The sequence below is a fragment of the Nannospalax galili genome, unplaced genomic scaffold (assembly GCF_000622305.1).
Source record: "Nannospalax galili isolate Female #2095 unplaced genomic scaffold, S.galili_v1.0 scaffold705, whole genome shotgun sequence".
Lineage (NCBI taxonomy): Eukaryota > Metazoa > Chordata > Mammalia > Rodentia > Spalacidae > Nannospalax > Nannospalax galili.
Window position 1 is genome coordinate 1,601,716 of NW_008352871.1, and position 24,092 is coordinate 1,625,807.

At 36.1% G+C, this 24,092-nt stretch overlaps 1 protein-coding gene across 5 annotated transcripts in view; it reads left to right on the forward strand.

Annotated features, from left to right (window-relative positions):
- Positions 1-24,092, forward strand: part of Robo1 (roundabout guidance receptor 1) — a 432,413-nt gene that overhangs the window by 251,736 nt on the left and 156,585 nt on the right. For all 5 annotated transcript variants that reach the window (XM_029554552.1, XM_017802463.2, XM_017802462.2 and 2 more), the window contains exon 3: positions 18,849-19,006. In XM_029554552.1, the coding sequence (XP_029410412.1) occupies positions 18,849-19,006 (158 nt within the window). The remainder of the gene's footprint in view (positions 1-18,848; positions 19,007-24,092) is intronic.

Below are 24,092 nucleotides of genomic sequence, written 5' to 3' on the forward strand. Positions count from 1 at the left end.
ATATAGCTAACAAAATGCTGCATATCTTTAATGATTCCGTTAAAGACAGTGTTTACATAAAAAGCTAAAACAGCTTCCAAATACAAAAAGCCTTATGAAATTGCTATAAATGTGTTCACAGGTTCATTTCGGAACCATTTGAGTACTGAATGGAAGCTAGACTTGGATTCAGGAATATGGGCGTTTAAAGTCTCTGCTTTTGTTTTAGCGTTACTTTGCTGCTACCACCCCATGTCTTCAGCCCTATGAGACCAGTTAGGATGCTTTCGTGGCTGCTCTTTCCAATGGGCAGCTGTTATCCCTGTTAGAAACACAGCAGCATGTTCCTCCGAGTACTTCTTGGGTCAATTCATTTTAGTTGTAAAACCTTTCAAATATTTATAGAATTTTGAAGTAAAATACATATGTGTATCCTGTGCTCCTTATCATGTGGTGTTCTTTCCTATACATTGATTACTTTTGCAACATGTTCCCTCCAATCCTGGAGCATTCTTTGACTAGTGGCTGTGCTTTTCAGTCTGCCATTCATGATGCTTTGAACTAACTGTCTTTCTTTTGATTCTTCTGTTTCTAAGAGAAAGGGTGTTATTTACAATATTTTGACGAAAAAAAACCCTGCATAAATTGTTTAGTAACAACAATGAAATTGGCAATCCTAAAAATGCTTTTGTTTTAATCATAAAAATCAAAGATAACTGACTTCCTTGTATGAAATGTGGGAAGTTATATTATTTTGGGAATTTAAGAGAATTTCATGACTCAAATATGCTGACTCAAGTAAAGTTATTTCTCTACTTCTAACTTTGTGAACACAAAGGGGAAACCAAGTTATGTGATAGAGAAGTGCTGGTGTGTCACTTATTTAATGACATCATTACATTAACTGATGTGTCCTAGAATATTGTATATTTATATAAACTTCCTTTTTATGAAAACAGCCTTAACAGCAATAAGTAGGCACACAAAAAAATAGAAATATAATTTCTGATAGGAGCAACAATGTTAATTTTATTATTTGCTGGCTTTTAGTATTAAGGTCAAAAGGCATTCTGCATATTACCATAATTTTTTCCCTTAAACTCATAAATAATCTTTCCTATAACTCAACGTTTTGCTCATTAAGACTATGGAATTTTTCCACAATGCTTGTAAGTCCAAACTCTCACATCCCAATCATGGGTCACTGTCAACTAAAAATAACCAAGCATGTAAAATAGGACTTTTATTTAGTTTCCTGCGACGTTTTAAGTGTCAAGAAAAATCTAACAGAAAAGTTGTTACGTAGTTTTCTTTACCAGTTAGCTAAATACCATCTTAAACCATTATTAATGGTATAAATGTGCTTTTAGTCATATTGATTTTTTTAATTATTTATTTAATAATCACACAATCAGAAGAAGCATTTCATTACAACAGCATTGACATATTCAATAACAATTTCCAGAGCTAAGATGCATCTCCTTCAAAATGGTATACAGTTGAATTAATACAGTTATACAATATTGTACTCAGTATAAACCCTACAAGACATAAAATTAAAGGATGATTTAAACTTTTAAAAAGATCTCCATTTCACTAATAAAATACACAGTTTCATACAGAAAAATTCGTTTTCAGTGCAATTGACACCAAGATGCACATGCATTTCTAATCTCTATATATCTGACTATTACTAGTCACAGTCGGTTACTCTCTGAGCTCCTTGGCATCCGAGCATGGCTATAAAGTCATCAGGTAGATTTCAATGGAAATGTTTTTCACATCCACCAATTATTAAGGACAAATTTTTATGCTTTGAAGAATTATTTTTTATTTAATTTTTTAAATTTTATTTATTCATTTTTACACCCACTTCCCAGATGGCACCCTCCCACAGCCTCCCTCCCCCCACTAGAGCCCTTATACTCTGATATCTCTGTTACTGTCTGCTGTGTTGTTGGCACCCCCAGCCATTCTCCACTACTTGCCCTTCTGGTGAATCTAGTCAGCCTATCTAGAGGTCATATTGATTTTTAATGTAACTAGGGTTTTTAAGATTCCGCTTAGAAGGCAAGAAACATCAGATCAAATTAATATCACATTGACTTTAGCAACGTGAGAATTTTATCCAAGGAGACTTATCACATTGCTTTTAGAAATCAAACTTTAATAAATATTTTAAATTATAATATTGACAATATGTCTCTTTTGTAAAAATTAATACTGATTGCAGATAAGAATATTACATACTGTCAACAGCCAGTTTTTCTACATTTCCATCTAATAGTTAATAAAGTCATTGGTAAAATGATTGGCTTTTGTTTTTATTGTCTTATGAAAGACTTGTTGATATAAAGAATTCATATTACATACAGGTCCAAAAAGGATATCAGTTGCTTATGAAACAATTTTATCAACACATTTAATACATAGACCAAGTTTTGTGATATTCAGAGATTTTATTGACTAATTCTAAACTACTTGGTTCAGTACAATTAGAATTGTCTTTCAATGCTTAGAAAATAAAAAGATTTTTTTAATTGTCAAGAGAGTCACAGCTGTTACTTGAAAACAAAAACCTCATCCATTTGTTAAATTTACAAGAGATGTTGCCAACCCAACTGGGGTCTGTTAAAAGAGAAGACTAATCCTAAGTGATCCAGCCTTGCAGAGAAACTCTGAGGTTCTTTTGTATTGTTTCTCCAGCCCAAGTTGCTAACGGTTATACAGCTCTTTGCATGGTTTGCAGGATATTTTCAAACTCTGGTCTGTTAACCTGGTCTTCAGAACCATTTGTTCCTCATTATGAGCAGAAGTCTTAAACTCTCCAGAGAAGCCACTCTGCGCACTCCTCCGTTTGCACCAGCCCTTGCTTCTTAGATTCCCCCTTTTTGACTATTGATCCTACAGGGTCATTAGATCTATGGGCCTTGGCAAATAATTTTATTTGCAAAGTTCAATAAAGTTATTAACTATACTTGGTTGGTATTATTTTGTTTAAGTTCATGATTAAGAATATAACTCCTAGAAATATCAGCTCAAATTTATGAGCTGTCACCAAATTATGTTCAAAGAAGACAATTGTTGCTCATTTATAATGAGGTTCCAGTTATATCAGGGAGGATATGTCAGATTCTTGAAAGTAATATATATATATGAAAGTGGGGTTCTTATTCAGGGCACTGGTCCATACCAGTTTCATGTAGATTTCAAAAGTGTGCTCTCATGGTAATTTTATATTTTCTTGATTCTAACCCTCCATATATAATATTCCTAAAAGTAAACATGTCATTGCTATGGACCTCCTTCCATATCAACTTTTGCATTTTTACTTCTTTTAATTTTTTTTTATAAGGAAGAGCTGTTTAGACTTCCAGATCTTTCTATGATGCACTTTCAGAGGTAAAAAAGCCTTCAGAGCAGCAAACATAGGAAGATTTCCACAGCTCTTCAGAATCCCAGAGAACTGACAGAGGATAATCAGTTAACACAAGATACAAGCCTTTGCACTTACACACAGACTGCATGAGGATGAAGTTGGATGGAAAATGGAGCAGAAAGACAAGTTCAGAGAGAAAATCAACAGCCCAGCATTTAGAAATTAAAGAGATTGTTTATGCATACAGCCATCATTCTCTGTGCACCAGGGGTATTGTTTACAGGAACCCCCCAAAAAACAGCATCCAAAGATACATGAGTCTCTTGTATAGCATGGCATGGCATTTGCATATGACCTACATGGGATTCCAGCATATTTAAAGCAATCTCTATATTACTTCAAATATCTATTGTATTACAATGTTATATAAAAATTTATACTGTGTTGGTTGAAAAATAAGAAGAAAAAGGCTGTATATATTTAGTAAAAATTCAATTAAAATATTTGCACTCTGCAGTTTGTCAAATAAGGATACAAAACCCAGAGATATAAAGGGACAGGTATATAATTAAATTGGTATATAATTAAATTGAAGGGTGAACAGTGAATCACAATGGCCCACTGGATTCAGAAAGAGTCACAGAACAGTTTGTGTGTCTGTGTGTACTGTGTATGTTTGGGTACACATATGTGCATGTGGGTGTGTGTGCATGTATATGGAGTCTGGAGGTCAATGCCAGGCATTTTCTTTAGTTACTCTCCAAGTTGTTTTTGAGACAAGGTCTCTCACTGAATGCTGAGATCACTGAATTGGCTAGAATGCCCGGCCAGAAGGCTCAAGGTCACCTGTCTTACCAACTACTTGTCTTAGCTTCCTCACTGCTGTATTCAACTTTGATATTTGTGCTAAAGTTCCACACTCAAATCCTTCTACTTGAACTGCAACATTTTACTCACTGAACCATTTCCTTAGCCCCAGTTTTATTTTTTAATTCAATTCTTAGAATACAAACTAAATCTTTATGAGGAACAACTTTGACCAGAGTTTTTTTCTATTTTTTTTCATTCTCTTATTTTTTCTTTTGAGCTCTTTTTTATTTGTTCATGTGTTGCATTTGAAGCCGTGTTTGGTGGAGCCCTAGGTTTTAGGCAAGTTTTACATTAGTCCTTAACTACCACATTACTATAGTAACTGCAGCCAGATTGTTTATGTATTTTGGTGGGGATTTTTAATATATTTATTTTTGTTTTTTATGTATATGAGTATTATGCCTGCATGTGTGCTTCCATGTCATGCAATGCCCATGGAGGACAGAAGAGGGCGTTGAATCCCCTGGAACTGGAGTTACTGATGGTTGTAGCCACCATGTGGGTGCTGGGATTTGAACCCAGGTCTTCTGCAAGAACCAGTGCTCGTAACTGCTGAGCCATCTCTCCAGCCCCACGTTTTCGGTTTTTGTTGTTGTTGTTTTTATTTTGTTTTGTGAGTGTGTGTGTGTGTGTGTGTGTGCCCATGTGTATGCCACCTGTGTGTGGCTACCCATGTAGGCCAGAAAAGTGTATCAGATGCCCTGTAGCTGGAGTAACAGGTGGTTGTAAGCTGCTCAACGTGGGTTGATGGGATTTGAACTCCTTTCCTCTGGGAAAGCAGCAAGCACTCTTAACATCTAAGCCATCTCTCCACCCCCATTATATCTTTCCCTCTCTGTTGGTTTTATAGAGACATACTAATTCCCTTGCTGTCTAGTCATCAAATTTGTTTAGTTTTATTTGGTGATCAACAGGAAGAGAAATCCACAAACTTGACATCCATAGACATAGCATTTGTCTAAGGCTTTGGCAGCATCAAGAAATCCACATGCTCAGTTTTCCTGGGTTAGGGAGGTCTTCAGCAACTTTTGTCAAGTATCCTGGGCCTCTACACACCTTCCTCTGCCACGGTGGTGAGTTACAGGTGGATCCTAATCTTGAGGACCACATGGCCCACCAGGACTCTTCTGTGTGAGCCAGCTGTGTCAGAGAAAGAGGACAAGTGAGTTCTTGCCTCCCAAGGAGAGTAGCCTCCAGGACATGCTCTGATCTCTTCACTGTTGACTGTATGTGATATGTCTCAGCTAAGCCTGACCATGAGGTCCAGGTGAGGGGCTGTTATAGATATGTTCTATATAACATGGTCTTCCCTACACTGGAACCATTCCATTTTCATTATGTGTTACAAAATTTAGATGCACACAATTAGCGTTGATGATTGTTCACAACTTAAGACTTACATTTATAGAACATTATATTTTGTTATTTAGTTATCACTTTAATATTTTTCTGTTGCTTCTAATGGTTCCTGGGGAAGAATAAATTGTATATTGTGTAAAAAACTTATTAATAATGATAGCATCATTAAATAGATTTATAAAATGATTTGCTTTTCCACTAATTTAATCCTCTGTACCTTTAGTCAGGACTTGTTAGTGTGTTCGCAGCTCTCAGCAAAAAAAAAAAAAAAAAAAAAAAAAAAAAAAAAAAAACTTAAACCTTGTGTGCCAGAGAGCTGGAGGCTGAGTGGACTCTCCCAAGGATTGGGCAGTTTGTTAGGAAAAGGCAGCTCAGCTCACACAGTAACACAATTGCCAGCTTGTTACAGTCCTTGGAGATTGAAAGCCCTATTAGGTGCTGGCTATTATTATTCTGAAGCCCTAGACAGCCAGTGATAGCGGAAGATCCGAGGAATGAACAGGTCTGAGCATGATTATGCTCAGGAATGGTAACAGTGATTTAGGACAGATTGTCACCAATTAAAGACCTTTTTGTTTAGATGATGTGCCCCTGTGTGTGCTGTTTAGACTTGGGTTTTTCCTATTACTGAAATATTCCTTTGGGTTTTGGAAAAAATGTTGTAATTGGCCACCTTAATTGTGCTGCACAAAGATACACTGGTGAGAAGATTTTTTAAAATCCATTTGTTATTTTCTCTGGTGCTTCACAATTGCTAGGGAGGTTTTAACGAGATCATTTTAAACTGTGAGGATTTTTCTCCCTTGAGACTGTTCCCATTGCAAACTCTCCATCCCCCACTGCATTGCCCACTAGTAAAATTTGAAAACTCCTGTTTTAGTCCTTCCGGACTTCAGAAATAAAGAAACAATGTATGTATTTCTTAAAAAAAAAAAAACAAAAAAAAAACAGCTGTTGTTTCTCAGCAAATATTTCAGTTAAAACTCATTGTCATCTTCTTTAGGCACTTAATAAAATACACAGGTTCTTGTAATAATAAACATGAAAAGTTATTGTTGGGATCCAATCCTGTGCATGTCTAGTGACTCACAGAACAACCTTGAGCCCTTTCACAGCCTTTGTGTCCTGGTTTGTGATGGGTGGTGGGAGTAGAAGAATGCATGAATTTATGAGTGTGTAAGCTGCAGCTGTATAGGACTGTATGAAGGTATTATCTGAAATGGTAGGAATACTACTCCCCTGCACAGCAGTTTAAAATGACAGTACTTCTTCTGATGGGTGTATTTTGAAATGACACACAAGTAGAGTTCTCTTGTCATCAAGGACACAGCCTTGGCTTTAGATATTTCCTAGAAGGCCAGTTGAGTTTAGTGCTAATCTTTCAATGTGTCATTGCTAACAAATCTCAGATGTGTTATAATAGTTATTGGCTACATACTGTATACCTACCTGTGTGAGTGTTAGAGAAAATTACCCTCCTGTAACTCATGTCACCTCTCCCTATCAGTTCACTGTGAGCACTCAGTGAATCAGTACCTACAATGCCCAAAGCCCTTAGAATAACGATGCCACTTGGCAGGAGTGCAGTGGGTGTCAGCTGGTGTTCATATTATGTTGTCATTTTTTCATGCCACTAGATCTAGATTCCTCTACAGTACAGCCTCTATTGCAGAAGTGGAACAATATTCCCTTATCTGTTTTGTACAGTAGAGTTTTGTCTGCAATTTCAGCTGAACATAGCATTCTGTCTGTGTCTCATCCCTTTCGTCTGTCTCTGTCTCTGACTCTCTGATTCTCTGTCTCTATCTCTCTGTCTCTGTCTCTGTCTCTCTGTCTCTCTCTCTCTCTCTGTCTCTCTCTCTCTCTCTCATACACAGATGCCCCCAAACACACACACACGTCATGTGTGTTTTATTTACCACCACTACTAACCATAATGTGTCATATTTTAACTGAATGAGTGAATGAGCAAATCCCAAATTAAATCCTTAAGAATTTAAGGGTGCCTGCAATTCCTGATAAGTGAGTGTGTATCCAGACATAACTCCAGGTACCAGGATAATGAAAAGGAACCAGGGAACTAAAAGAAAAGAAAGAATCTGAAAGAAAACAGCAGTAGGAAACAGGCCTTAATGAGGGTGAGATGGATAAAAATGGTGTTATTTTGAGGGGACAGAGGAGGGAAGGTTATAGAAGGAGCCTAGGGGATAAAGGGAAAGAAGGACCTCAAGAGAGGTGGGTCCATAGGAGAAGGGTATTATTAAGGGAGAAATGGGAAAAAAAGGGGACACCTTAAATGGGGAAAACATGGTGGAAGGGTTAGACAATGCGAGAGATAAATAATGCCTAGCTAGTTTTTAAAAAACCAGAGGGAACCCTATTAGTCCAACAACCTACCGACAAATCATACATACAATTAGATCGAAGATTATAATATATGTCTAGGCAAGGTTTATCTGAGAACACTTGGTCTTTGCCCAAGCTTTATCTACATGGCACATGGTAATTAAAAGTACCAGACTGGTGGAACTAACCTTCTTGGATGATTAACACCATCTTTTGAGGCCTATACTGATTTGGTCAGAGGGACATACAGGGCAGTTTTTGCTCCTTGCCCTCCTAGGTTGGCTAAGTTCCAGGGGACTATGAGCATCTCTCAAAATGTCCTGTAACTGCAGTTACTCTCCTGTCCTCTTGATCAAGGAGGCCATGGAAACCCCACCAGGTGGACTTGAACCAGTGTCCAGTCTATAAAGAGGAGGGTAAACACAGAGGAAACATTTCCTCCATGCTTCCAAGCGAAGCCAGCCATGATTGAGCAGGACCTTTGACTTATCTTCACATAGACAGAACTGGTAAAAGAAAAGAACCAGGGGCTCCTCCCAAGCCGAGGTGACCCCTGAGGAACAGATCCTCAAATGGCCTTAAGAGTAAAAATAAATTGGTTTATCTGGGCCAACTGTAGGGTCTTAAACACCCCAAAAGAAAGTATAACCAAAGAATAAAGGGGTTGATATAATTTTATGAGTCCATGTGTATTAGCTAAAGGCTACATAACAAGAAACAATGCCTGACAGGTGATACATTCCTTTGAGTTATTGGCCAAGGTGGTGCAAGAGACTCCCAGACAGTAACCCAGCATAGAACTGGGAAGATGAACAGCAGACCCCCATCTTATTTATCTAAAGGAATATTAACAACTGATTGTTGCTAGATGAGGAACAGCTGATCTTCCTGAAACAAGGATCTCCAGACAGGCTGATTAGATTCAGCAGATGGACAAGTACTGGGGAATGGCTGGGGACACCAACAACACAGTGCACAGTAACAGGGATGACAGAGTTATGTGGGCTCCAGTTGCGGGGGGTGGGGAGATGCTATGGGAGGGTGCCATTTGGGAAGTGGGTATATAGATGAATAAGATTGTTTGGAATGTTCTGTATGATATACACACAACAAAATCGATAAATAAAAAAATGAGTTATATTTGGAAAAAAAAGAATTTAAGGGTGCCTGATAATTGCTGGGGATTTTATTATGCTTAAAAGAATTTGTTAAATTCTGAAAAATGTGATCTTTATACTTTTTTAATTGAAGGTTGTTTATTTTTGTTTTATTTATTTACTTATTTATTTGTATGACTGTTTGCCTGCATGTATGTATGTATACCTTGTGTATGCTTGGTTCCCAAGGAGGCTAGAAGAGGATATCAGATCCCTTGGAACCAGAATCAGGTGATTGTGAGCCACCATATGGGTACTGGAAACTGAACCTGGGTCCTCTGCAAGAGTATCAAGTGATTTTAATCTCTGAGCCATCTCTCCAACCCTGTGACCTTATTCTTTATTTTACTTATGTTCTAAAGTTAACATGCTACTAATTTTCACATCCCATAACTTTTCATAAGTTATTGGTCCTTCCTCTCTTAAGCTTTGTCACAGTCCTAGATAATGCTCCATAATGTTTTCAGTTTCCAGACAAAATAAATGAACAAATTTTACCATATCTGCTCCCATTGTGGATATCAACCCAACAGAGCAGTGATTAGTGGTCTTATGTATCACATGAATGGAAAACCTATACATCCTATATGTACTTGCTTATTTGTATATAGATATTGTATTAGTTTTCTTTGCTTAGCAGTAAGAGAAGATATATGAAGTACTTCCAATTAAATTAAAATTCCTCATTCTCAAATTATAGCTTCAGTTATCAAGGATATTGTCAGTTGGAAAGTGGGATTTGGAAGATAGTAACACAATAATCTAAGTAAGTAACAATGAATATTGTGTTAACTATTAAGATGCAGAATTTGAATCCATAACAATTTGATGAAATACATGATTTGTATATCACTCTATGCTCTCAACTTGTGTCTTTCTTTTAAAAACATAATTAGTAGACTCGTTCTTCCTTGTGGGAGACTGTATCTGCACATTGTTTGAATACTTGTCTGTACATTTTAAAAGGGCATGTTCAGTTACAGGAGGAACCTGGGTATTGTTTTGACACCTTTTTGTCCACTTGAACCTCTCAGGAAGTCAATTTCATTATTACCTACAAAATACACCTTTCATCTGCCCCATTGCAAACCTGCTAGCAACATAAGAACACAAACCACTATCATTTTTCTCTTAGTAACAACTTTTCCTTGTCTTGTGCATTTCCGTTCATATTTCTGCTGCATTTCATTTGTGGAGCATCCTTAGCGAGCATTTCAACATGGTAGTTCCATCATCAAATTACTTGGCTTTGTTCTTCAGAGTATTTGTGGGACATGAAATAGAAGCTAGCCCTTTATCAGAGTTGCTGTGCATACAGCACACCTTTCCCCACACTCCCTGGGAAAATGTGTGTCACATTGCACTCAACTTGACCTACTAGACAAGGTCTAAGTATCTTAGGGTTTCTTTAAAATGACAGATTTCCTCCCCAACCTGGATTTTTTTCTTCCTCCTGCAGTGTGTGTCTTCAGGCTATGTTTGGCTTATTTTTAAGGCTTCAGCTTAACTTATTTCCTCATTGCTCCCTCATCTCCAGTCTAATTTCTGTGTGTTATAATTCTCTCACAGACGCCTGTCGTTTCTTTCCCTGGAACATATCGCAATAATAATTATATAATTATATATAATATATACAATGATAACTGTATATTATGTCATAACACAATTCTTTCTCCCACCCACCCCGTATATGAGTGTGTTGCATTTTCTTGAATATTGTCTGTCTACTTTCCTTTATCTCAATGAGCTTAGGACTCAGGCAAGTTTGCAACAAAATTTCGTATCTGATACTTAAAGCATAGAAAGTCCTCCATAAACACTGACTGATACATACCATCTTGGGCATTGTTCTGAACAATGGTGATGTCAAAGTGATGATGACAAATTCCTGGTTCTCACAGAGTTGACCTTCAGATACAAAGAACCAAACAGAAAATAACAGAAGAATATTCTTTTGATTAAAGATTCTCTGAGTAAAAGGTACTAAATATAAACTTGATTTTATGAAAGAAAGAATGCCTGCCTTTCTTGCTCTAATCAGGTCCCATAGCTCTGATATCCTCACTTTGTCTGTGTTGTTTTAACCCTGCCAGGCCACTCCTGAGTGTGACTTTCATTCTGGCACTTAGAAACCCTCATCAATGGCATTCTTTGTCCTTGCCATCCGTGCTGGCAGCTGAGAAACTTGGCAATTCCTTACATAGTGGCTAATAGCAATACTTCTTTGCAGATGTAATGCACCATAAAAATGGCAAGTCCTGTATAAACATTAAATAATTAGTTTTTATAATAACCCTATCAGGATAGAGTGCAGAACTCTGTTCTGCATGGAAATAAGTGAGTCATTGTGGATATACTTATCACAGTCATGGAATAGTGCAAGAATCCCTTGTAATTTAGAAATTTTTGGCTTCTCTTTTCTAAGTCACATGTCTACAAATACCATAGGCCTACAAAATTCTGTTATAAACGCTGTATTTTTCATCAGTAAATTCATTTCACTTATAATTTTTATTCAGTTGTGTCAGTGCAAACATGTAGAAAGTCACTGACACTTTTTTTATTTAAAAAATGTTTTATTTTTTATTTTTTATTTTATGTGTATGCATGTATTGCCTGCATGTAGGTAAGCACACCCATATCGTGCAATGCCCACGCAGGTCAGAAGAGGTTGTCGGATCCCCTGGGACTGGAGTTATGGACAGTTGTTAGCTGCCATGTGGGTGCTGGGATTAGAACCCAGGTCTTCTGCAAGAACAACCAGTATTCTTAACTGCTGAGCCATCTCTCCAGCCCTGACATTTCTTAAATAGAAGACATCAGTTATCTGTTTGACTTCTTCGTTTGGTGGTTCTTTTGTTTCTACGTTCCCTCAGACTTACAGATCTATCTATTGAATTTTAGCTATTTTAAGTGTTGATCCTTATTAATGTACACTTTTTATAGAATCTATTGCTGATTTTACAGATTTTAACCTGCACCCAGCATTAGCAAAGTTACCTTTTATTTATCTCCATGACGGAGTTCCATTTTAATAAACCCTGGGAACTATCCTGAACTACAGTGCAGAAAGCATCATTAAGGTGTCCATGTTTCTGCAGAATGGTAATATAGTTTAAATGTGGGCCCAATCTGGAAGTAAGACTGACCATTATAGACCAGAAATGGGTTGATGGTATAGCTCATTGGTACAGTGCTCACCTATCATGTATGAGGTCATGGATTTGATTCCCAGGAGTATCACGAAAAAAAAACAAAACAAAATAAAACAAAAAACACCACAAACAACATGGTGGCATTGCTGGAGCCCAGCCGAATCCTGGAGCATGCAGTTGTTTTAACTTGCTACTCGTTTTTATGTGTTACATAGAGAAACAGATTGCTGGCGATAGCATCTCTTTCTGTTTGCAGAGGTTTGTACATAAGTGTTCCCTTAGTTTGGCGATGTTTGACTTTAGGGATGCATCATTCTTGGTTATAAAGGGCACTTCTTTCCTAGTGTAGAGCCTCTGTAGCTTCTGAGACCCTCAGAAGCTCTAGCAATTAAGAAAATAAGTATTTCTTGTAGCCTATTTTCCTCCAGATTTTAACCAAAGCATAGTAAGGCTTTTTTAAATGGCATGCTGTTAAAAACACTTGTAGAAGATGATGTAATTGTGGAAGAATATCCATAGATAGAATCAGTATCAAATTTAAGTAGAAAATGCATATCCTTTAGAAAACTGTCCCTGCAAGTTTACAGTCCTGTGCACAACTGATGTTTGCAAGTACTGTTTTCTTATAATATGCATCAGAAGTGACAGGGACATCAGACAGAGAACACTTGATGGACCAGTATTTTGCATACTGTCATTTTGGTTTTCATGTTTAATAGCATAGCTTCTCATGTGCACTCCTTGAACTATTTTTAAAGTTTAACTTTGAAAATTTATTCAGTAACTTTAAATTCATTTTAAACACTTTGCCCCACAAGTAAATATTACTTGCTAACCAAAAATTAGGAAGGAAAATAATTTAGATATCCCTGTACATTCCTACATTGCACCCAAAATATATCTGTTGATTCAAAACGGTCTGCAGTAACTCTCATTGAATTATTATTTCCTGATAAGGATGGTAATCTTTGTACATGTGGAGTACATGTGGGGTGGGGAAGGTTACATGTCATCATTAGGGGGCGGCGTGCATGTTTCTAGAGGCCACAGGACAACCTCTGTGTCATTCTTCATTCATCTCATTTTTGCCTGGAACTCACTGATTGTTTTAGGCTACCTGACCTGTGAGACCCAGGGATCTGCCTCTTGCTACCTGTCAACAATGAGATTGTAAGTGTACACCACTATACCTAAGTTTTTATGTGGGCGATGGGGATCTAACGCTGGTCCTTTTGCTTACACATCAAGCACATTATTGACTGAGCCAATTCTCAACCCAAGATTGTTTCTTGATAGATATCAATAATTTGTATATACTTCTGTATTAGGAAAATACAAAATCTTTACATGGCATCACTGCCAGATGCAGTGTTTGTACTCAACACAGGTGTATTAAATGAAGGAATTAATTTAGAAATTAAATAGCAATTCTGAATGTCAACCTCTATAATGACATTCCACCAGAGGTGAATAAGTACTGTAAAGTAAGCTATACATATTCTATCCAAAATTGAAAATTAAATGTTCAAGAATTTTCAAAAGAAATAAAATGATATGCTAAATGGAGTCATATGTTACTGAGCAACTAAAAATTTGTTATAATTAAGTATATAATTTCAAATTTCGTTTATTCTGTACCCTCTACATTTTAAATATTTTGTTTGTTTCCTTTTTTCTTGAAAAAAAGAGTTCACGATTTGCTTCAATGTTCATTGACAAGATAGCCATTTGAGTGGGAGAAAGAAAATAGATGCCAAGATTGCATATTATCTTCTTTTGTTTTCCCCAAAATACCCACTTCTAATTAAAATGCCTTTGGATAATTAAAATGCTTAGTATTGTACACCTGTTCGGTTGCGTTGTGGTTGAAATCAAAGCAGAACCAGTGATGTGAAGTAACACATCATATGTATTCTGGATAATATATTCTGACTCTCAGTATGATGCTCAAAATGTGAACTGGTCCCTTCCAAACGTGGAAGAATCTGAGAAAATCAAATGCAGAGTGTTAGGAAGACACTTACATGACTGTCAGCTAGGGGATTTCTCAGTGAACTTCTGTTCCATTGGAAGGGGGCTGAAATAGTAAGTATATCGTGATACTTACATATTTGCAATTGCAAATGGTTTTAAAATAAGACCCAATAGATGAGCATCTTGGTAAAGAAACACCATTTGTGGCTGAAGATCTGAGTTCTATCTTGACCTCATAAAACTAGTAAACTCATGTATCGCAATCTCATTATGAAGATTAAGTGAGTTGATATTTGACAACAGAATTTATTAAGTGCCCACCATTGCTAATGTTATCATTATATTATGATTTTCATTATTTTGGTGACATGATCCTTTCTCTTGAGAAGTTTTAATTTGTTCATTTCCTTTTTTTTTTTTTTGGTCTTTTTGAGACATCCTTTTTTAGACTTTATTTATTTATTGTGTGTGCACATGTCATGTGCACATGTATATGCATGCGTGTGTCTGGTCTGTGTGAAGATCAGAAAATTGTTTCTCTTTTTCCACTATGTGGACTCTGGAAATTGTACTCAGGTCTCATGTCATCAGGCTTGGCAGCAAGCACCTTTACCCACTGAGCCACCTCACATGCCCTTAGTTTGTTAATTTCTAAAACAAGAACTGTGGAGCACACACTATTAGGTCCAGACTGCACTGAGTGTTTATGATTTGTTTTTAAAGTTGGAGGCATCATAAGTCATAACATATGATTAGGGAAAGAAGTAAATCCAAGAAACTTTTAAGGCACCAGGATTGGACAGTTAAGAGACTGTGGTGCAGATATGCACAGCCACTTCAAGAAATTGTGTGAACTTACAAGAATACAAAGAATTAGAGAATTGTATTTTACAAGACAGGGATGGGATAGCGTAAAAGAAAAAAGAAAAAAAGAAAACCAAAACAATGGTACAATACTAGAAATCAGGGTTGCTGCTGTTTTTGGTTTTTCCTGACAACACATAGGCCAGTGGCAAATTTTCTGGGTTTCATTTGCCTCTTGTGACAGGAAGGATTATACAAGCCCTGGTCCCCTGCCAATCCTAAAATTTTGTATATCTTTCTGTTCTAAAACTTTTTGTAGTGGTCATACAGAATGTTTGACAAATATTAAAGCTTTGATTACATGTGGACTACTTTGTGTCCCTGTCTGTGTGTGTGTGTGTGTGTGTGTGTGTGTGTGTGTGTGTCTTTTTTTGTTTATTTTTTGTTTTTTTTTTTTTTTTTTTTTTTTTTTGAGACAGGGTCTCCTTGTAGCCCCAGCTCTCCTGGAACTCACTATGTAGACCAGGCTGGCCTCGAACTCACAAAGATCTGCCTTCCTCTGCCTCCCAAACATTATTGAATGTTTGCTTACTTTGAGAATTATTTTAAAATAGGTACAATGCTAAGCAGGTGAGATGTCTCAATGGGTAAAGGAGCCTGCCTCCAAGCTTAGTTCAATTCCTGGGACCCATAAAATGAAAGGAGAGAACCAACTCCCACAAGTTGTCCTTTGGCCTCTATATTTCTGTCATGACCCATGAGTCCCACCCCTCCAACAATATAAAAAATAGAAATTTAACAAAAATTTTAATAAAAAATAAATTAGTACAAAGTGGTTTAGAAAGACAAATTATCGTCAGCTTAAAAAAAAAATGGAGTTAACCATTTAAAAAAAACTTCCAGGAATTTCAGTGAAGATTATAACAGACAGGAATTTCAGTGAAGATTATGCTTTCTATTATTAAATGAAATTAAAGGCATGAAAAGCTTTTGAGCCAAATATGCATCAACCTATAACCTATATACACAGAAAACTGTGTAGATACAAAAGAAATTTGGTACAGTTCTAATATTAGCACGGTCTATTCAGTATGTTTTTAGGTGATGCCTACTTAAAGTATAAATCTTTGTTCTATCCAAACTAATATTAAACTTTCCTTCTGAAAATTCAGCTCTAATTTTTAAATTTATCAATATTAAGAACCATTATAAAATATGTATCTTTAACAAATGGGAAAAAAATAATTTTTAATATTTTATTTTTATTTTATGTGTATCAGTGTTATGACTGCATGTGTATAAGTGCACCCATGTCATGTAATGCCTGCAGAGGTCAGAAGAAGGAGTCAGATTACCCTAGAACTGGAGTTACAGTTGTTAGCCGCCATGTGGGTCCTGAGAATCGAACCCGATTGTCATAAGAGCAGTCAGTGCTCTTAACTGCTAAGCCATCACTCCAGTACCTAAAATTTTTAAATGATCTGTAATTTGAAATATTTATGAATTAAGTTTTTTTCTGCCAAGATGTTGCCAATCATTAGGATTTGATTTTTTTAATAAGCAATATTTTAAATTCAGACGCCTTAATTTAAAACAATGTCTTTTAATAAGCTGGCACATAATTTTCTCAAAAAGAAAATTTCAAGACAAGCAAGAAATATTAGTTTCATATATAAAAAAGTGTTAAAATCATACTTTTATAAAACATTGATTGTAGCCATAGGCAATACTGGATTTTTTATACTTACAGCTGCAAAAATAATTACACGAGCATTATCTAAGCAATAATCTTTAATGGATTACATTTTTAGCTCCATTAGGCATTCTAAAAACAAATAATATAATAAATAGAAAAAATAGCTTGACTTATCTTACACCCTTGATACTTTCACTAGTTTTATTATTTGTTGGCTTATTTAAGATGTGATCTTAATTTATAAATAAGATGTAGTACCGAGCATGTTTTAAGTCTGTCACTTAGAACAATTGTAAAACTTATTTACTTTCACTTGAAAAGTATTTCACTTTTGAGTGTTTGGGGATGTCAAACTATCTAGAGGTGTTATCACAGATTAGTGATGTGATACAGCCTGAGAATTTGCTGCTTGTTAAGGTCAATTCATTTGCTTTTTCTATAAAGCTTACATTTTGTTTGTGGTACATTCTTAACACCTAATAAAAATATACACTTCTAAACAGTGGAAGTCTGGAGCCTGTGTTGTATTAACAGTGTACACTGTTAAAGTTCCAGCGGTAGCAGTTTGGGTAGTCGTGGTTCCTTTTCATTTCATTTTGTTATTCTTTCCAAAGGTAAGGAAGCGAGACTCTTCTTTGAAGCAGTATTTCCTATGTGCTGATCTTTGTCTCAGTGCACAGGATAAAAAACAGACTTTGGGGTGGATATTGTGGCCTACTTGGGTACATGAACAAACTACAAAGGAAGAGGGAGAAAAGAAATGAAAGAACATGCATAAACTTTTTGGAGTCCAAGTTTGAGATCATGAAAGCAAAATTTAAAGTTGAAATTTGTTGAACAATGTTTTGAGTATAAGGTTTCAGTATTGTAACACTTCATCAATGAAAGCATTTTAAAAAGCTCTGGGGGTGAAAATATATCCATTATAGTACATAACGATAGCTTTAAAATTCACTTCAGTAGATTTATACTGTTCACTCCAAATGTGTGACAAACATTTTAAGTGTTCTCTTAAGCTACTTTTTCAAAGATGGTTCACATTTATTACACAAAGAATAAAAGAAAATGGAGCATGGTGAAGTTAACTATTGGCCTTCATGTTGAACTGTGCATCCCCCTCCCCATTTTGTAAATAGGAAAGCAGGTTATAAGTAATGTGTTTGAGATGATATATCTAGCAAAGTTCAGAGTTTGGATTTAAGTCTTAATGATGACAAGTTATTAATAATCTGTTGATGTTATCCAGATATTGAGGACAATTTTACTGAATGTACTATTTTTAGAACACGTATTTAGTTAATTTTCAACATTTTTTCTCCAGTTACAAAGTGAATAATCCTGCTTTTATTAATAGTATGTTAATAGTATACTCCTATCCAACTTAGACCACAAGAATGGGTTGTTTATTCCTTTTAAATTAGGAGCTCACAATAAAAAGGAGATTAACAGTGGCTTTCCTTCTTAACAGGTTTAAAGATTTGAAAAGATGGTCCATAACAAAAATAACTTGGGACACCAGTCATGATACTGTTGCCAACTGTAGCATCTTCATTGATACATTCTAATTCCCCCTCATTTGGTGACAATGAATGATTTTGAATACAGCACTTCACAAATATGTGTAAAGTGTTCACAATGACCTATTTAAATTATATCGATAATACAGTTTTATACATTAAATATCTGAAGCAATCAAATGTGTGCTCAGAAATATCTTTTCTCATTAAACATTTTTGCCCATATGTTTATGCAATTCAGGTCATCATAGATAGAAAGCATCATCCTGAAGCTTCCTATAAGTAAAGGTGGATTCAGTATGGATGAGAAAAATGTAGACAGTGGGCAGGAGAGACATACAAGTTCAAATGCAGTGCTGTGAAGGCACGAAGCAGCACAGTGCACCTGCCTACTGACCTGTGAAGAATATAATATAATCCCTCCACAGTCTGCTTAAGGGACAAGTACCTTTATTAAAGACCAGATGCTTATAATAGATATAGATTCTTCAAGTTGCATTGAGAGAGCTATTAGAGGATGTGTATTTTAATAAATGTCATTTTTACTGAAGTTCAGTGATAAGGACTGTATATTTCATCATCGAATATGCTGATTTAATCTTTTTTCCACAGTACTACGGGATGACTTCAGACAAAACCCCTCAGATGTTATGGTGGCAGTAGGAGAGCCTGCGGTCATGGAATGTCAGCCTCCTAGGGGCCATCCAGAGCCCACCATCTCCTGGAAGAAAGATGGCTCACCACTGGATGATAAGGATGAAAGAATCACTGTGAGTGTTCATTCCAGCAGCAGGGAACATCTGGAGGGTAACTACATACCTTCACCCAAGATAAAGAGGAAATTGAAATTGGTTCTTGGAGACAAAGCTTTGCATTAGTTCTTGTTTGCAGTTCCTTTAAAAAGAAATATATTTCATTTTCCCCTATGTAGAGCTGAAAATAAGTGAGAAAAAAATGGAAAGTGTTTAGAGATCAGTAAAAAGCAAAAAACGTATTTTCTATTTTAATATCTTAGAGGTCACACTTTTTTGTAGACTTAATTATTACTATTACTCAGGGCTTAGAACATTTCCATGTGTTCCTTGTGTTGAAATTATTATTTAAAAAATCATTTAAAGAAGATATTTGCAGAATATTTCCTAGATTACTTCAGGATTTGTTGTGGCTGTTTTTCCGTGTGTGTGTGTGTGTGTGTGTGTGTGTGTATTTTTAGAAAGGGTCTCCCTATAGTTCCAGATTACCTGGAACTCACTATATAGATCAGACTAGCCATGATCTCAGAAAAATTTGCCTGGCTTTGCCTCCCTAGTGCTAGGATTAAAGGTGTGCACCATCATGCTTGGCCCACATTCTCCTTTTTGAACTGTTTTTCCATCCTATGCAGTTCAATACTGATTTTGAAAAATAAAAGTTTATTTGTAATTAAGTTAGTGATGACCTTGCCTCATTACAAATTAAAATATATGATTAGAGATTAGATTCCAAATTTCTGTTCTCATAAAGACTTATTCAATTTATTGGCTTTTTGACAGGAGCGAATCCATCTGTCTCTTTACTTGGTTTTGTCTTGTAAAGTGTTCACTAAACACCTCAACGAATAAAGGTCTTGTTGGTTCTGTGGTTACACAATATTTCCTTTTTCCAGTCTTTTGCTCCATAGACTCTGATACCTTCCATTAGGAATTCTTTGGCCTAGATATAGAGCTTCCTAGGAGAGGGTATATGTGAGGAAAAGATTACTACTAATGATATGAAACAAATTATAACACATACCATATACATCTAAGAAATACTTTCACTACTTTTGAACAGCCAGTTAGCCAAGTCCCAGGATTATTCAGTAGAGGGAGAAGTAAAAAAGAATGTGGTAGACCCAGTTTTAGGGAAGGAAAACGAGTGTTTTCCAGCACTGATCTAAAGTATCTTAAAAGTTTTTTACAAATCTATGAATTGGGAAAAGATAATTTAGCTTTATCTACTTTAAAGAGGTTCTGAAAAGTCACATGCAGAGTGAAAACTATGTGTGTCGACTTTGACTTGAAGAAATACAATCAAGGACGCAGGGGAACAGAATCTAAGAACAACGTTTGTTTAATATAAATTAATGATTAAATTCTCTACACTGAGAATGCAGTGTTATGTAAATTTTTGTGAGTACTGTGAATGTACAGACCAAACTGACTAAATAACTGTATTTTGTAGTCTGCAAGCTCTAATACATCCTATAAAAATAAAGTAGCCACGATTGCAGAATGCCTCAGATAAAACCATGGGGGATAAAAGGATGAAAATATATAAGTATCTGGGAAAAGTGCGTTTGGTGCATAAAAAGCAGTTCATACTAGACACTAAGATGGTAGGCCGCTGGCCTTTGCACTAAGGAGCCTAGAGTCATGAGTTGACTGGAGTGAACAAAGGACAACGTCATAGACAATAGTGTCTGGGAATAGCAAGTGTTTTGACTATGTGGAGCCTTATAGACATTGCAAATACTTTTATTTTTTCCCCTGAGCAAAGATGAAAGAATCAGAAATTTGTCAAAAGAAGTCTCCATTACCATGAGATACAAGTTATGCATATTGGCCTTCTAAGAAGCAGGTAGAAGAATTGTGAGGTTTTGCAGTAACCCAGGCATGAGATAAGTGGCGATGGAGTCAGTCTGTTAGGAGCAGAGGTTGTGAGATATAGTTAGACTCTAAAGGATGAAAATATATAAGTATCTGGGAAAAGTGCGTTTGGTGCATAAAAAGCAGTTCATACTAGACACTAAGATGGTAGGCCGCTGGCCTTTGCACTAAGGAGCCTAGAGTCATGAGTTGACTGGAGTGAACAAAGGACAACGTCATAGACAATAGTGTCTGGGAATAGCAAGTGTTTTGACTATGTGGAGCCTTATAGACATTGCAAATACTTTTATTTTTCCCCTGAGCAAAGATGAAAGAATCAGAAATTTGTCAAAAGAAGTCTCCATTACCATGAGATACAAGTTATGCATATTGGCCTTCTAAGAAGCAGGTAGAAGAATTGTGAGGTTTTGCAGTAACCCAGGCATGAGATAAGTGGCGATGGAGTCAGTCTGTTAGGAGCAGAGGTTGTGAGATATAGTTAGACCCTACATCTCTGGATATATTTTAAAGCAACACCCAGCAACATTTCCAACAGATTAGATGTGGGTTTTAAGAAGAATCAAGGCTTACCTTTGTAGATTGGCCTGAGAGATTGAAAGTGTACAGGTGACATTAACTATGGTGAACTGAACCTAGAAGACAGTTTGGGATGGGATATATCAGGAGCTTGGCTTTAGACATGGTAATTTTCAAATGCTTGTAGGATATCTAAGCATACATTAAATAGGCAGCTGGATATATGAGTCAGAAATTTAGACTTGAGGTTGAGGCTGGAGAATAAATTAAGTTGTGGTAAGCATACAAGTACTCATTACTAAGCAGACCTTCCCTCCCTCTTAGATAAAAGACTGTTCTGACTGCTCCTAGCTTCTCAGGCAGATCTGTTTGACTATTTCAGCTTCGTGAGTTTTGAGTGGAACCTAAAGTTATTAAATACCAGTACTTGAGTGAACTTCAGGTATAATTTTTTTTCTTTTCCACTAGGCAACCAGGACAGCCGCATGTTAAGGGGGGGAAAGTACTCTATGGAACACACTTTAGGGCCTAACCAAGCCCTGGAGTTATGTGCCATAGAACTTTAAACTCTTCACATCTGTGTGTTCATGACTGGCATATAGGGCATTTGAGTAGATGTAAGATAGATGGATGTAGGCTGGATTGTTGCTGTCCTACATCATTGAGAATTTCTTGACACAGCATTAAGTAGCCTATCCTGATGCGTATGAGACTTACCCATATATATGTTATTCTCCTATTGGAAACTGACATCTCTAAGTGATATCTAGATAGAAAGGGAGTGATGTGAGGCTTAGTTCTCAAGGAGAAAGACAAAGAGCCGCAGCAAGCCAAAGATGCTCTCAGTGAAAAAGGAAGAAAACCCGGTGGGCTAGTAAGCAGTGTTTTAAGGAGGGAACTGGGGTGGAATCCGTTGCAGCTGGTAGATCAAGTAATATAAGGACCGAGGGTTGACCACTAGATTTAACAACTTGGTGTCAATCAAAGATGACTCCAAAGAGAGCCCTTTGCGGGAGTGAAAGGGGTTAAAACGATTGAAACTGGGCATAGATTCAACAGGACCCTTTGTAAGTTATGTCCTTATATGGTAGGAAAAAATAAAAGCAATTATGCTCTTGAATATTTTGAAAGATGTTAGCTAATACTGAAGGTTATGTTTATGTGTGTGTGTGCATGTGTGTATGTGTTAATTTTATAGCATTCATAGCTTAAATCCACTGTAGTAAATTTGTGTTTTTAAAACGAAATCTTGGAAATTATTGCTCCATAATATATTGGATTAGAAAATATTTTATTATTTCTGCAAAAGTCTTTATTAGAAAGTCTTCTATTTTTTTTCACTGTCCATAGGGATGCTGTCTTCTAATTTAAAAGCTCCAGTACCACAATCCCATCCATATTTTAGAAACAATGCAAGAACCACTTCTAATCAGGAATCAAGACAATTTAAAGTTGTAATAACCTATGCTTATGAAATGATGCCAAGATGTTAATGTAGAAATAAGTTTAAAAATCATTTAAATGTTGCCAAAATGCAGATCAATGGGAGTGTTCTGTATGCCAGGATGTTGGAAAACTGAAACTTAGCTATTTCTAAGACCATCTGTGCACTTTGTATAAATTATGACCATCGAACCGATAATGCACTGGAGGTAAAAAAAAACAAACAAACAAACAAACACATTTTTACACTTAGAAAAGTGAGTAGATTAAAAATCAGCGGCTTGCTTTCAAATACATTGCTCTTATTTAGATCAGATTTTGTGTGTGTGTGTGTGTGTGTGTGTGTGTGTGTGTGTTTTATTCTCTTCCTTTAGGCCAAACTAATATTGAGGAATTAAAACAAAAAGATGGATCATTAGTAGAATTCATGACTGTATTTCCAATTCTTCTTTTCAAAATATGAAAACATTCTTAAGAGAAGTTGGTTGTTCTATATTTTATGTGGCTTTTCTTTCTTGAACTTTATCTTCAAATGATTGTTTTTATTTCCATTGTTAATGTACTTTGCCAAGTGTGTTGAGAGAGACAAGCGGCAGATTAAAGAACGTACCATCCTTCTGAAAGCAATTGAGAATAGCATGGTTATTGCTACAGTTTGGGTTATAGGAATGTCTAAAATTCTTTAATGTGGTGTCTTTTCATTGTTGAAAATTTGAAGTACACAACTTCCAGCTGTGAGAACAAAGACACACCCTGCACAAGGGAAATATGTCATTGAATTGTAGCAGCACCTGTATTTTTGATATTCTTTAGTCATTTCTTTTTGCACTGACCTAGATTCTGAGCCAAAGTTTAGATCCATGATGCTCATAAACCAGAGATGTGTAAATAGCATTTTTCACTCTCCTACATGACACAGAAATCTTTTCAAACTCTTTTGGCATGGGTTCTTTACAGTAAAAGAGGCCTCACATGATGTTTGTCTTTAGTACTATTATTTTTCTAGACATGAGTACTTAAAGTGTTAGAAATAGAAGTGGTTTAACTGTCAGGCTGGATAAAATTGACTTATTTCATGTCTTTAAGACTTAGTCATAACCCTCATGATTAATAAATGAAATTTTCTCCTATCTATGAATCATAGAGCTTAAGGCTCTCTTTTTGATTTGTAACATTAGACCTTGTTAAAAGGGATATGTTTTTTTATTTGACTGCATTTCAAAAATATTATATTTGAGTTCAAGTAATTTCATAAGGATATCAAAAATAA